Consider the following 15,888-nt stretch of genomic DNA (forward strand, 5'->3'; position numbering starts at 1 on the left):
AACCACACAGTAAAAGTTGTGAGTTGTATTCTACCACTGTCTACCTCATTCTTCAACATTGCTACTACAACTGGTTGTACCACCATTAACGGTACTGGCGTCACGACAAATACCATCAAGGGACCCAGCCGCCACAAGCACTCTAAACACCCCTGTCATCACGGGCACCTCAACCACCATCTTGGCTGGCGTTTCCCTATCGCAGAGCGTGCCCCGGAGGATTTCGTGCCGTCTTCCCTTTCACTGTGCGACCGGCCCAGGGAGGCTTTCTGCTAACCGTGAGTAAACCGATGAACTGTATTATTGCTGTCTCTCATCGGCCCACTGTGCACCTCACGTGTTCCCCTGCGGTTCTGGCTCGTCGCAATACCAGTCTGCTGAGTGTTCAATTTAACCTAGTTTTGGGATGCTTTTTCTCAGTATTTGGCTGATTGACGCTCTTATACACCCCTTTCTTCTGCCTAGTTAATATAAACTACTTCTGAACTCAGTTAGCATTGTGTCTGCGTTTAATTTAAAGGGGGCATACACTATATCAGAACCTAGAGTGTCAGAGGGGCTGGGAAGTTCCCAGGGTTAGAGCAGTATATGGGGACAAGAAATATCTAGCAGCCCCCACATGGGTGGTGCAACAAGTAAAAAAATATCCAGCTGCAATAATGGCTAGGAATCTGTCTTCATGTCGGTAATACCGCTGTCCTAACAGTTATGCCAGTGCCAGAAAAAGGGTTGGGAGCGAAAAGAGCCAGGCTCACCGGAAACCTGGTCAATATTTGCATACCAGTGTGTCAGTGGGTAACAGTGGGTAATTTGGAGGCACATTGAGTGTTGATTTTGAGATCTAACCAGGGTGCCTGTTGCTTGACATCACTGACAGGGTATTTGTTTTCATTTAATTCATGAATCCTTTAATTTATTATTCATTGCCAATTTTAGGGCCCATTCACACTGCCGTGGACAACTGCTGCACACTAAACCACAGCGTTTTAGTGTGCGGCAGCTGTGCATTCCAGCTGCAGTGAGCCAGTGGTGGGTTTGGTGTGATGGGTGTTCACAGTTCCCCTTTTTTTGTGCAAACTTTATTTGAAGTGCACAAAAATGACAGTTCATTCATGTCCCCGGACAGCAGCAGTGCGTTGTGCTATGTACAGTGACATATGATCTTGTCATGTGCGCTGCAATAAAATGCAGCATTCTAAATTTTAATTGCAGCTCACTGAACAGCACCTCCAGGTACACTGCAGTGTAAATAGGACACATAGAAAACATTTGTTTTCTGTGAGTCATAGCGGTGACCTGCATTCATCCAGTGCAGTAAAATGTGTGAACAAATCCTAAATGTATGACATGTAACAAAAGGATCAGATAAATGTATCCATACAACAAATGTACTTCCTGGTATAGAGTATTTGAATCACAATCATTTGTCTCTTGCCCTTAGGATTGAGCTGTCTAGGCATGAGACTAATTTGCCTTACTTTTAACATAGCTGACAATTATGTTATCACTTGTGACACCGTCACCCAGACGATTGGAGACCACACAGCTGACAGGGGTTGTTGCTCCAGTAGTACAACCGACAGTTACGTAGGTGAAATAACAATTTGAAGTTGAATCTGTAAGTAAATGTACAGGGGAAGAAAATTAGCCACTTCTATACAAAAGTGAATTACTGCTTAGGAGCAAAATGTATATTAATTCTGAAAAAGTGTTAACATAGGAGCAGTTGTTATGTCATGATGTGGTAACATGAAAGGGTGCTGAAAACAGTAAATATATTTATAAATGGTTTAAAATGTATATCTAGACAGTTTTTTCCCCTTAGGTTTGGATAGGGGTGGGGAAGGGTAAGAACCCCCATCATGTTTTACTGCTATCCTGAGAGAGATTTACCCTCACTCCCTGTTCTGGTGACAACAGACATGAAGCAAGGGTAGCTTTCCAACAGCAGTACAGACAGAAGTAAAAATTATTTTCTTTAACAGGTTATTTTCTCAAAACAGTGCAGAGACAGCCAGGCACAAAGCAACTGCCCATTCACTCTAGCTCATTAGACAGTCTAGGGGTTGTCTTTTTAATAATTGTTGCTTGCAGAACTTGTAACAGGAAAGGCCCAAATACTTAAGCCCAGTAGATAGAGCGCACTCTTCTTTTTAGCAAAATAGCAGAAATAACATAGGCTATGGTATCTCTCACAGCTGGACACTATAAAGCAGTTTTTGGACTGACACATTCTAATCTAATAGTGAGGACCGTAGTAGTTTACAGTGGTGATGTCTACAGCACAGAGATAGCTCCCAAATTAGGGTGACCAGACATCCCCGGGTTCAGGGGACAGTCCCCGGATAGAGGACACTGTCCCCGGACCAAGTCTGTTCCCAGTTTTGTCCCTGGATTGGATTTAAACAGGGGCAGGGGCAAATTCAAAGACAGTCAGTGCAGAATTGAAAAAAAAAAATTCTGAATTACCCACCCTCGCTCCGCCGCTCTTACTAGTTAAGGGGGGTGTATTTTTTCCATTATCTGTGCCCCTTTCTGATGATCATGTGCTGGTTGGAGCGGAGGGACCATTTCTTCAGGTTCGGACGCATGCCCATTCAACTCCACTTGCATGTTCTTCTGCCTTGGCTCAAGAACCGGCAAGCTGCCTGCCTGCCTATCTCCTTCCCTGGTGGAGTGATCTTCTGCTGCTCCCCACCCAGTAGTAGCCGGGGGGCCAGAGAGTAAGACTGGCTGTGAGACAGGCGACTAGTAAAAAAAAAAAAATGTCCCCAGATTAAATTTAAAAAATCTGGTCACCAAATGCCTTTTTTATCTTTCAAAAAGTGTTTCCCAGTGCTATACCTTTCATCCAACTTCTAAATTGCTGTATTTGTACATTTCAAAAGCCAATATAAAGGAAAAGTAGTGGTAAAAAAAAAAAAAAGCACTTGTAGGTTTAGCTATAAATTTTTTTGTGTATTTCTCCTTTAAGGCGGCATGATGGGTGTCCTATGCCTACATATTTTTGCTAATAGGTGTCCCTCGTTACCATCTCAAATATTTGGGAGGTATCGTACAGATAATTATAATGACTAGAGTTCTCGCTCACTAGTGACTTGGAAAGGCCAGAGGTAGGGACCCCTCAGGACAAGAACTACTTGCTCAGCGATACCAATAGTGCACAGTCACCAGGATCTTGTAATAAGGTCAGTACTCACGAGTAGAGTTGAGCGGACACCTGGATGTTCCGAACTCTGAACCCCATTGTAGTCAATGGGACACGGACTTTTAGAAAAAAAATGCGCGGAGGTCCCCGCAAATTCAATAATCAGACCCTTTAGGTCTGGTATGGATATTCAGGGGAACCCCGCTGTCAATTTAAAACAAAAATGACGTGCGGTTCCCCCTAAATATCCATAACCAGACCCTTTAGGTCTGGTATGGATATTCAGGGGAACCCCGCCGTCAATTTAAAACAAAAATGACGTGCGGTTCCCCCTAAATATCCATAACCAGACCTGTTATGCGAGCACGTTGACCTGGCCGGCCGCAGAAAAGAGGGGGGGACAGAGTGCGGCCCCCCCCTCTCCTGAACCGCACCAGGCCACATGCCCTCAACATGGGGAGGATGTCCCCATGTTGATGGGGACAAGGGTCTCATCCCCACAACCCTTGCCCGGTGGTTGTGGGGGTATGCGGGCGGGAGGTTTATCAGAATCTGGAAGACCCCTTTAACAAAGGGGACCCCCAGATCCTGACCCCCCCCTGTGTGAAATGGTAATGGGGTACACTGTACCCCTACCATTTCACGAAGGAAGTGTAAAGTCTTGTAAAAAAAAAAACACACTGACACCGTAGAATAAAGTCCTTTATTAATAAAAAAAATAAAAATAAAAAAACTCCAGCGGTGATAATCCACTCGTTCCCAACTTCCTGCGTTGTCCTGATCCTGCGACGGCTGTGGGTGATCTCCAGCGATGAGAAGATCCTGCGTCGGGTGATCTCTGCTCCGGCGATGAGAAGATCCATCCATCCAGCGCAGCAGCATCCTGGACCTCCTCTCACCGCTGGGCACAGCCCAGCGAATGACGCGCTGCAGCTGTGACATTTCTTATATAGAGGAGGCAGAGCCAACCGTCACGTGACCCCGCACCCTCTGACGTACCCTCTGCTACGTCACTGGGTAAGCCCAAGGTCTTTCCTCTTCTTGGGCTTCCCCAGTGACGTAGCAGAGGGTACGTCAGAGGGGGCGGGGTCACGTGACAGGTGGCTCTGCCTCCTCTATATAAGAAATGTCACAGCTTCAGCCGCTCATTCGCTGGGCTGTGCCCAGCGGTGAGAGAAGGTCCGGGATGCTGCTGCGCTGGATGGATGGATCTTCTCATCGCCGGAGCGGAGATCACCCGACGCAGGATCTTCTCATCGCTGGAGATCACCCGCAGCCGTCACAGGATCAGGACAACGCAGGAAGCCGGGACAGAGTGGATTTCTCACCGCTGGAGTTTTTTTCTTTTTTTTTTTTATTAATAAAGGACTTTATTCTACGGTGTCAGTGTGTTTTTTTTTTTACAAGACTTTACACTTCCTTCGTGAAATGGTAGGGGTACAGTGTACCCCAGGTCGGGGGGGCATGCTGTTTTGTCGGCAAAAAAAACTATTCTCTCCATTCACGGCCGGGCCCCTGGGGATGATGGGGCCCCTTACAGGTGTAATACCTGTACACCCCTGATGGCGGCCCTGTGCATCATCATGGCATTTGTAGATGTAGCGGATGGTCGCTACTAGTTACTATCATCCACCATATCACCCTGCTGCCAGACCTCCATATATCACTCTGAGACAATGAACAGTCATTTTGGTTTGGTTTTTGTTTTTGTTTTTTGGGGGGGATATAACTTGGTTGGGAAAAGGGGATATGGGATGCCCATAGGACAGATCACTTTGCCATCATAGTTAAAGAATTATTGAATTAATTGAGCTTTGAAGAACTGATGGACTCTAACAAATCCCCTGCATCCACTCCTGCAGGCTGTAATTCCTCCTCTGCACCAACTCCTGCATTCTATTACTCCCAGGACTCTTCTACTCCTGCACCAAACTTTACTGTGCAATGCTAGTTTCTCTACTCCATCATCTTCATATTACACCAGGGAGCACTCTGAATAGTCCCAAGTTTTTGCTGAACTTGCTGAATTATTGATAGAACAGGGTCCTGTAGTACCCCTTCTTGGTGGCCTAGAATTTAGCAGCTTTAGAAAGTTGTTGGACTAATGATGTCAGTTAGCCCGACTTGCAAATCCTGTGCCTGCAGGCCACAACGATTTGACACAAAACCCCACAGTCTCTCCTCTGGCATGCCTCCTCCAGCTAGGGGGCACAGTGGTGTAGTGGGTAGCACTCTCGCCCAGCAGTAAAAAGGTTTGCTGGTTCGAATCCCAACCACGACACTCCCTGGCTATAGTTTGCATGTTCTTCCTGTGCCTGCGTGGGTTTCCTCCCACACTCCAAAGACATGCTGGTAGGTTAATTGGCTTCTGTCTAAATTGGCCCTAGTATATGAATGTGAGTTAGGGACCTTAGGTTGCTCCTTGCCTGCCTTGACAGCGATATATATAAGTACCTAAATAATAATATCCACTGTGCCTCACTCACCAACCTTCTCCTGCCCTGAGTCCATGGTGAAGAACTTATCCAGACATGTGTACTGACCGCTTCTCCAGCCCCTCTGTTCCAGGGCACCACTTCCATCACTGTGTAAGGACGAGGCTCCTTCACAGCTCCTGGGCTCCTCTGCTGAGGAGCATACCCCCCCAGATGGGGATGGGCCTCCTGCTGCGATCTAACACTCCATTCTTCACTTCTCCCAGCTAACAACTCTCATCCAGTGGGCTGCACCTGAGTTTATGAAGGAGGTCTACCCCTTCCAACTGGGGATTGGTCAGGGCTCCTCACATGAGCTCCCTGTCACTTCAGTTCCCAGCTCTGAACTTCTTCCAGAACATTCTCCCAAGAAACAGGGGAGGTGCCCAAGAACTGAAGGACAGGTGATCCCACCCACTGCTACACTAACCACTCCTAGGGTGACCATATGCCAGGAATTATCCCATAATTTATATTTGTGTCCCAGGCACCTTCATTCCGGGACAATACAGTGTCCCGGAATGAAATAAGGACTGGCTGCCACCGTAATAAAAGATTGCCCAACTGGTTGCTAGGACCGCCCCGCCTGGCGTGTAGCAACCAGTGACGTCACATTTGCAGAGTGTCTCAGTATCAGAGCAGAGGGAGGCGGCCGGCCCGAGGGAACAAGGCCTTTACCCAGTGCTGCACTCTCCGAGTTCACCCACCTCCTCTCCTCCGGCCGCTGCAGCATCAGTCATTTCTGACTTCTCCGACCTCCAGTGACCTCTTGGCGCAATCGGCGGGTGGCAGCATTCTGTAGTGCCAGTGCTGACTAGCCTTAGATCCATGGCTTGGCTGTTCGCGGTCCCGACCTCTAACAGTGCATTGCAGGCTACAGCCTGCGACATCTACAGCCTCCTCCAGGCTCCTCCTCCTCCCCCTCCCGCCTGAGCGGCCCGGCTGCCTGCCTGGACCAGGGAACGATTGAAGAGAAGACCGGCGCTGAAGTCTGCTTACCACACCACCAGACCAGACCGAGACCAGTCCAGATTAAAGGTGAGAAAATAGAACCGGAGCAGTTCAGGTGACAAATAACGGCAACGGACACTGGCAGGTTCTGATGGCACAGTACCACAGTGGCGACAATTGATGGGCACACTGGCAGAATTTGATCATGGGGCACAGTCACGGCAATTGATGGGCACACTGGCAGCATTTGATCATGGGGCACAATAGCGGCAATTGATTGGCAGACTGGCAGCATTTGATGGGGCACAGTAGCAACAATTGATGGGCACACTGGCAGCATCTGATGGGGCACAGTAGCGACAATTGATCAGCACACTGGAAGCATCTGATGGGGCACAGTAGCGGCAATTGATCGGAACACTGGCAGCATTTGATGGGGCACAGTAGCGACAATTGATCGGCACGCTGACAGCATCTGATGGGGCATTAATTTAAAAAAAAGTATCAAAAATCATCTCTTTTTGGGGGAAGGCGTGGGTTTGGGAGGGGGGGTGTAGGGCACGGGTGTCCCTGAATTAAGGTGACCAGGTTTTTTTTTTTATTAAATCCGGGAACATATATCAATATTTATTTATTTATATATATAATAATAAACTATTAAACTATTTCATAAGCATGTTTTTCCTCAAATGTTATATGCAGTGTATGTGGTAAGTGTTTATGTAATGATTGTATGATATACTGTATATGTTATTTCTGGAAATCATTTCATACCAGCCCCATAGCATTATTATACCAGCCCAACAACATAACATCATTATTTTTTTGGTTCATAAAAGGGAAAAACCTGCATTTTAAAGCACATTTGAAGAGTGTATAATACTCACCAGTGCCCATCAGCTCAGCCTCACTAGTGTCCATCCAATGCAGCCTGTTCCGTGCCCATCAATACAGCCTGTTTACTTGCCCAGCAGATCGGCCTGTTCAGTGCCCGGCAGCTTGGCCTGTTCAGTGCCCAGCAGCTTGGCTTGTTCAGTGCCCATCAGCTTGGCCTTACCTGTGATTAGTGTATAGCAATTAGGGGAGGGCAGACAGATTATACAGAGCAGGGATCTCCTGTTTACCTCGCACGGTCGCTGTCCTCAGACAAAGTCCCACCTCCTATCATAGACATCACCAGTGTGCTGCCTATCATAGGAGCCTGCCCAGGAGGCGGGACTTCATCTGACAGCCGGGTAAGCGGGAAATCACCGCTCAGGATCGGACCTAAAATCCGGGGACAAAACAGGGGACAAACATCTTCAGGGGACTGTCTCCTCAATCTGGGGACTGTCCCTGGTAACCAGGGATGTCTGGTCACCCTACCCTGAATGGCAGTTTGGAAATGTGGTCACCCTAGCCAAAACCAGGTGTTTGGAGTATCTTTATCTGCTGATTGTTAAACTTTCTGCAATAAACATATTTCTATTATGGTGTGATTTGGGCCTGCTGTCCCTCCATCCCTCTTTCTTTCTTTCCTTCTCTCTCCTTCTTTCCCTCCCTATTTATTTATTTCTCGCTTCATCCCTCGTTCATCTCAGACTCGAACCACACCTCTTTGAGCCACGTCCCATATAAGTCACACCCATTTTTCTGTTTAAACCACACCCATTTTCCTTTTCCCATTAAACTACGCCTAAAATGAATGCCCTGCCCCTAAATATAAGAAGACTCTGCCTACAGACAAAAAAAGTGTCCCTATACATTTTTAGACAATGTTTGCAACTATAATATAGATCGATCTTACACAGGTTAGTCAGAATAGGTGTTATGAGGGGGAAGGGAGCAGTTTTTAGATTAGTTACATATATCCTTGTTTGATTTACATTCCAAACCAACAGGTAATGCAGAGACACTTGTGTAAAAACATGTCCTTCACATGAGTATGAAATTATTATTATTATTATTATTAATAAACAGGATTTATATAGCGCCAACAGTTTGCACAGCGCTTTACATCAGGGAAGACAGTACAGTCACAATACAAATCAATACAGGAGGGATCAGAGGGCCCTGCTCGTTAGAGCTTACAATCTAGAAGGGAGGGTTAAGTGGAACAAAGGGTAGTTAGCTGTGGGGGATGATCAGGTGGACTCAAATGAAAATGCAGTTAGGTGTGGGAAGGGTAGGCTTCTCTGAAGAGGAGGGTTTTCAGGGATCCTCTAAAAGCTGATAGAGAAGGAGAAAGATTGGGGTAAGGAGTTCCATAGGCTTGGAGAGGCTCTAGAAAAGTCCTGGAGACGAGCATGGGAGCAGGTAATGAGAGAGCTAGAGAGTAGGAGGTCTTGAGAAGAACAAAGAGAACGTACAGGTTGGTATTTAGAGACTAGGTCAGTGATGTAGCTGGGGGCAGAGTTGTGGATGGCTTTGTAGGTAATTGTCAGTATTTTTAATTTAATTCGTTGGGTTGAATGGAAGCCAGTGGAGGGATTGACAGAGGGGAGTAGCAGAGACAGAGCGGTTGGTTAGGTGGATGAGTCTGGCAGCAGCATTCATGATGGACTGAAGGGGGGATAGAGTATGCAGAGGTAAGCCAATGAGGAGGGAGTTGCAGTAATCGAGGCGAGAGATGACCAGGGAGTGAATTAAGAGTTTTGTGGTGTCATTGGTTAGAAAGGGGCGTATTTTGGAGATGTTGTGAAGGTTGAGGCGGCAAGATTTGGACAGTGATTGAACGTGAGGCTTAAAGGAGAGTTCAGAGTCTAGGACTACTCCTAGGACCTTGACATGTGGAGATGGGCTGATAGTTGTGCCATTAATTTTGACAGAGAGATCAGACGAAGAGGCACGTGGGGGAGGAAAAATTAAAGTTCCGTTTTGGATAGATTGAGTTTGAGGAAGTGGTGCGACATCCAAACTGATATATCTGATAGTAAATTAGTGATACGTGAGGAGAATGAAGGAGTGAGTTGAGGGGTAGAGAAATAGATTTGAGTGTCATCAGCGTAAAGATGGTATTGGAAGCCATGGGAGGCTATCAGCTGACCCAGGGAGGAGGTGTAGATATAGAAAATAGGAGAGGTCCAAGAACAGAACCTTGGGGGACCCCAACAGAGAATGGAAGATGAGAGGAGGAAGTAGAGTTGTAAGCAACGCTGAAGGTGCGGTTGGATAAGTAGGTAGAGAACCAGCGAAGAGTACAGTCACGGAGACCAAAATTGTGGAGTTTTTTGAGGAGGAGAGGGTGGTCAACCGTATCGAAGGTGGCAGAGAGGTCCAGGAGTAGGAGCACAGAATAGTGTCCCTTAGTTTTGGCTGTTAGTATATCGTTTGTTAGTTTTAGGAGAGCAGTTTCTGTGGAATGTTGAGGACGAAATCCAGACTGAAGGGGATCATGGAGGTTATTATGAGCAAGGTGGACGCTCAGTTGGTTGTAGACTAGACGTTCAAGGAGTTTTTATAAAAAGGGGAGCAAGGAGATGGGGCGTAGGTCGTCAAGATTGGATGGGTCCAGTGGGGGCTTTTTAAGTATGGGGCTGACTAGTGCATGTTTCCAAGAGTTAGGGAAGATGCCAGAAGAGAGGGAGAGATTGAAGATGTGGGTTAGAGAGTGTAGAATCGAGCCAGAGGGTGAACGTAGCATTTGCGAGGGAACAGGATCCAGAGCACAGGTGGTAAGATGGACGTTGACAAGTAATTTAGCGACCTTGTCTATAGTGGTGGGGTTGAAAAAGGGAAGTAATGACTGTACCTGTAGGCATGAGGCATGGAGGGTATCTGAACAGTAGAGAACTTGTCGCGTATTGTATCAATCTTCCGCTTTAAGTGATTGGCGATCTCCTGGGCGGTGAGTGAGTTAGTGGGTGGAGGCAATGGAGGACGAAGGAGAGAGTTGAAGGTAGAGAAGAGTTGACAGGGACGGGATGCTAAGTTTTTAATGAGGGTGATGAAATAGATCTGCTTGGCAGTGAGGAGGCAGGAATTGTATATTTGGAGGGCAGATTTATGCTGGGCGAAGTCTTCCTGGGACTTAGTCTTGCGCCACAGGCGCTCGAGAGCACGGCTGTGTTTTTTCAGACTTCTAGTATCATCTGTTTGCCAGGGTTGAAGGGGACGGGGCCTTATTCTGCGTGTAGTGAGAGGGGCCAGTCTGTCCAGTGATGCTAGAAGTGAAGTGTTGTAGACAGAAGTGGATAGTTGGGTGCAGGACAAGGGTGCGATTTTGTCATAGAGGTGGTCAGTCGCAGAGTATAGAAGAGAAGGGTTGATATGATAAAGGTTTCTACGAGTGACTGTTAGGCATTTGGAGGGAGAGGAGAGGGAGAGAGTGAAATTAATAAGGTAGTGATCAGAGAGGGGGTAAGGATAATTGGAGAGGTTGCACGGAGTGCATAGGTGGGAAAAGACAAGGTCAAGAGTATTGCCTTCAGAGTGAGTAGGAGCATGCATCCATTGCTTCAGGTCAAAAGAGGAGGTTAGACTGAGAAGTTTGGAAGTTGTAGGAGTGTTAGCATTAGTAGGGATGTTGAAGTCGCCAAGAATAATTGTGGGGATTTCAGAAGAGAGAAAAAGAGATTTTTAATACAGCTTACCTGTAAAATCTTTTTCTTGGAGTACATCACGGGACACAGAGCGGCATTCATTACTATATGGGTTATATGGAGTACCTTCAGGTGTAGACACTGGCAATCTTCAAACAGGAAATGCCCCTCCCTATATAACCCCCTCCCATAGGAGGAGTACCTCAGTTTTGTAGCAAGCAGTATGCCTCCCAAAATGGTCCTCAAAAAAGAGGGGTGGGAGCTCTGTGTCCCGTGATGTACTCCAAGAAAAAGATTTTACAGGTAAGCTGTATTAAAAATCTCTTTTTCTTTATCGTTACATCACGGGACACAGAGCGGCATTCATTACTATATGGGATGTCCCAAAGCAATGCTTACAATGAGGGGAGGGAGAACATCTCCAAGACAAAAGGATTTAATTTAGAGATATACTCAAATCATAATAAATCCAACTTAGTTGAGAAAAATAATCTTAAATTTCAAATTTAACTCAAAAAAGAGGAGCCCCCGGAATCCGAGGGTCTCAAACTGCAGCTTGCAGCACTGCCTGCCCGAAGGCAGTATCAGTATTCCTTCTTACGTCCAACTTGTAGAATTTTGTAAATGTGTGGACAGAAGACCAGGTTGCCGCCTTGCAAACTTGAGCGATAGAGATCTGGTGGTGTGCTGCCCAGGAGGCGCCCATGGCTCTAGTAGAATGAGCCTTTAATGATACTGGAGGAGGCAACCCTTTCAAGCCGTAGGCCTGAGTGATTAATTGCTTAATCCACCTAGAAATGGTGGACTTTGCAGCTGCCTGCCCCTTCTTGGGCCCATCCGGTAGAATAAACAGCACATCTGTTTTCCGGATTTTCTCTGTAGCTTTAAGATAGGCCTTCATGGCCCTGACAATATCCAAGGTATGCAGCAACCCTTCCTTTCTGGAAGTAGGTTTAGGGAAGAAGGATGGTAATACCAAATCCTGGTTCAAATGAAAACTGGATATGACCTTCGGTAGGAAGGAAGGATGAGGGCGGAGAACGACCTTGTCCTTATGAAAAATAAGATATGGTTCCTTACAGGATAAGGCTGCCAGTTCCGAAACTCTTCTTGCGGAAACTATGGCAACCAAAAATACTAACTTCCTTGTCAGTAGAACCAAAGGAATTTCAGCCAACGGCTCAAACGGTTGTTTCTGTAAACTTGACAGAACAAGATTTAAATCCCACGGACAAAGCGGGGATTTAACTGGAGGTTTAATACGTAAGACCCCTTGAAGGAAGGTCTTAACCAGCGAGTGGGTGGCCAGCGGCCGCTGAAACCACACTGACAGGGCAGAAATCTGTCCTTTGATTGTGCTTAATGCCAATCCTTTATCCACTCCTAGCTGGAGAAAACTCAAAACTCTATCTATGGTGAACTTGCGAGGAAGCCATAGCTTGGACTCGCACCAGCCTACATAGGCCTTCCAGACCCTGTGATAAATCACCCTAGAGACCGGTTTCCTGGCTCTGATTAGGGTAGAGATTACTTTCTGAGACAGACCTCTACCCCTGAGAATCAAGGATTCAGCTTCCAGGCCGTCAAATTTAGATGCCGTAAGGCAGGGTGGAGGATCGGACCTTGCGATAGCAGGTCTGGCCTTAGAGGCAGAGTCCAAGGGTTTCCCACTACCATCCTTAGGATTAGTGAGTACCATGCCCTTCTGGGCCATGCTGGAGCTACCAGGATGACTGGTATGTGCTCCACCCTGATCCTGCGCAGCAGGCGGGGTAGTAACTGGAGCGGGGGAAACGCATAAAGAAGTTTGAACTGATGCCAAGGGCAAACCAGAGCATCGGTTCCGCAGGCCATCGGATCCCTTGAGCGGGACATGAACCTGTCTAGCTTCTTGTTGAGTCTCGATGCCATGATATCCACGTCCGGCACTCCCCATCTTTGGCAGAGTGCTTAAAAGACTTGTGGATGCAGAGACCATTCCCCCGGCCATAGAGTCTGGCGGCTTAAGAAGTCCGCCTGAAAGTTGTCCACTCCGGGAATGAATATTGCCGATATGCAGGGCACATGAGCCTCTGCCCATAGGAGAATCAAGCTCACTTCTCTCTGAGCGGCCTGACTCCTGGTTCCCCCTTGGTGATTTATGTATGCCACGGCCGTGGCATTGTCTGATTGAATTCTCACCGGGAACCCCTGCAATTTCGACGTCCAAGCCCTGAGGGCTAGTCGAACAGCTCTGAGCTCCAAGATGTTGATGGGTAACAGCTTCTCTGGCTTTGCCCAAGTACCTTGGCGAGTGCAACCATCCACAATTGCTCCCCAGCCCGTCAGGCTGGCGTCTGTGGTCACTATCTTCCAAGCCACTGGGCTGAAAGACTTTCCCTTCAGTAGATTCTGAGGGTCTAACCACCAACACAGACTTTGCCGGACTCTTGATGAGAGTGGCAACGGGATATCCAAGGCCTGTGGCCTTCTGCTCCATGCTGACAGGATGGCTGCCTGCAGGATGCGAGTGTGGCTCTGGGCGTATGGTACCGCCTCGAATGTGGCCACCATCTTGCCTAGTAGTCTCATACATAGGCGAATAGTCGGTTCTTTCTTGCTTAGAACCAGTAGGATTAATTCCTTGATGGCTTTGACCTTCCTCAGAGGTAGGAACACCCTTTGTTGTTCTGTGTCTAATCTCATGCCAAGATATTCCAACTGCCTTGTGGGCTGGAATGCTGACTTTTCTCGATTTAGGACCCAGCCGAACCTCTCGAGGTATTGGACCGTGAGGGCCACTGCTCGCTCCAAGCCGGGAGACGAGTGGTCTATGACTAGGAGGTCGTCCAGGTATGCTAGGATCGTGACCCCTTGGATCCTTAGCTTGGCTAGGATTGGAGCTAGGACCTTCGTGAACACCCGGGGGGCCGTAGCCAACCCGAAGGGAAGCGCCACGAATTGGAAATGACGCGAAGCCACTATAAAGCGTAGATATCTTTGATGTGGCTGATAAATTGGAACATGAAGGTAGGCATCCTTTATGTCTATGGACGCCATGAAGTCGTCCTTTTGGAGTGTGGCAGCTGCTGACCGCACGGATTCCATCCGAAATGAGCGGACTTTTAAGTATGCATTTACCATCTTTAGGTCCAAAATTGGCCTGACATCTCCATTGGACTTTGGGATGATGAATAGGTTGGAGTAGAAACCCAGCCCCTGTTCCAGGACTGGTACCTCTACTATTACTTCCTGGGAAAGTAGATGATCTAAAGCCGATCTTAATGCGGCTCCTTTCTCCAGATCGTTTGGAATCCTCGACTCCTGGAAATGAGGAGGAGGAAACCTTAGGAACTCTAGTTTGTAGCCTGTGGCCACGGAAGACCGTACCCACTCGTCGGGAATGCTGGCTTCCCAAATCTCCGAAAAGAGTCGCAGCCTTCCCCCCACCTTCGTGGGTGGGGGCGCCCCTTCATAAGGTAGACTTGGGGGCTGGTTTTGCGGGTTTGCGAAACCACTGCCTCTTGCCTCTAACAGCCTGTCCTTGTGATCTGCTGTTGAAGCCGAAGTTTGCTCTTGCAGGAGGCCGTCGATACTGCTTGGCATTAGAGGGCCCCTGCCCCGGGGAATGCTGTCGTTTAAACGCAGGCCCCTGAAACTTCTTCTTAGTTGGCAAGAGAGTACTCTTGCCGCTTGAAATGGTCTGAATGTATTTATCCAAGTCCTCTCCGAAGAGCCGTCCTCCATGGAAGGGGAACCCTACCAGGAGCTTCTTGCATGGGGGCTCAGCCTCCCAGCTTTTTAACCATAAGAGTCTTCTCATATGGATAAGGGATAACGATAAACGTGACGCTTGCTGGATAGAATCCTTGATTGCGTCTACCGTAAAACATATGGCTTTAGGGACATCCGAAAATTCTTCTGCCTGCTCGGCAGGAATAAGTTCAAGCATTTGCTTAAATTGATCCGATAAAGCTTGAGCGACCCCAATCGCAGCCACGGCTGGCTGTACTACTGCCCCTGCAGAAGTGAAGGAGTTCTTAAGTAGTGCTTCCAAGCGCTTATCAACTGGATCTTTGAAAACCTGTATGTTTTCTACAGGGCATGTTAACGACTTGTTAACACATGAGATGGCTGCGTCTACTGCAGGAGAAGCCCATCTCTTGGAAAATTTTTCTTCCATAGGATATAAGACAGAAATTTTTTTAGGTGGTAAGAAAACTTTGTCTGGCTTGTTCCAATCTTGGAACAAGACTCCCTCCAATAGAGGATGGATCGGAAACACAGCATTGCTTTGAGGCGCCCTCAGTGAGCCCAAAGCAGAAACTGTCGATACCTGGAGATCTGGTACAGGCAGGTTGAATGCCTTATGGACCAAGTCCGTCAAGCCTTGAATCCACCAGCTCTCCCTCAGGGAGACTGCCCCAGACTCCTCTGTATCCGGATCTTCGATCCCTGAACCTACTTGGTCCTTGTCCAAGAGGTCGTCCAATTCCCCAGAGGAAAGGACCTCCTCTTCCGAGGGTCCGCGCACGGGTGACGGAGATCTATTCCGCTTACTACCCCGCATAGCTGCGGCTATCATCTTTCCCATGCTTTTCTGCATCTCATTTAAAGAGGTGAGTAACACCTCCTCCGTGACCATCTTAGGGTTGGGTTGACTCGCGTCAGCTCCAGCCCCAGATCCCGATGGCCCAAAGGCTCCCTGTGGGGAAAGCAGCGGCATAGCTCTGTCCGAGACCTCAGACTCTGTGGGGGAATCCCCACCTTTTGTACCCTCTGACTTGTTCTTTGATGCCATGGTACAATACCGAGG

The 15,888-nt window shown here is 47.7% G+C and overlaps 1 protein-coding gene across 1 annotated transcript in view; it reads right to left on the reverse strand.

Moving 5' to 3' along the window:
• LOC120936253 (adhesion G protein-coupled receptor F4-like) overlaps positions 1–15,888 on the reverse strand; it is a 330,798-nt gene that overhangs the window by 143,564 nt on the left and 171,346 nt on the right. The window contains exon 10 of the mRNA XM_040348471.1: positions 1,479–1,616. Coding sequence (XP_040204405.1) covers positions 1,479–1,616 — 138 coding nt within the window. The remainder of the gene's footprint in view (positions 1–1,478; positions 1,617–15,888) is intronic.

The sequence above is a fragment of the Rana temporaria genome, chromosome 4, assembly GCF_905171775.1.
Source record: "Rana temporaria chromosome 4, aRanTem1.1, whole genome shotgun sequence".
Taxonomy (NCBI): Eukaryota; Metazoa; Chordata; class Amphibia; order Anura; family Ranidae; genus Rana; species Rana temporaria.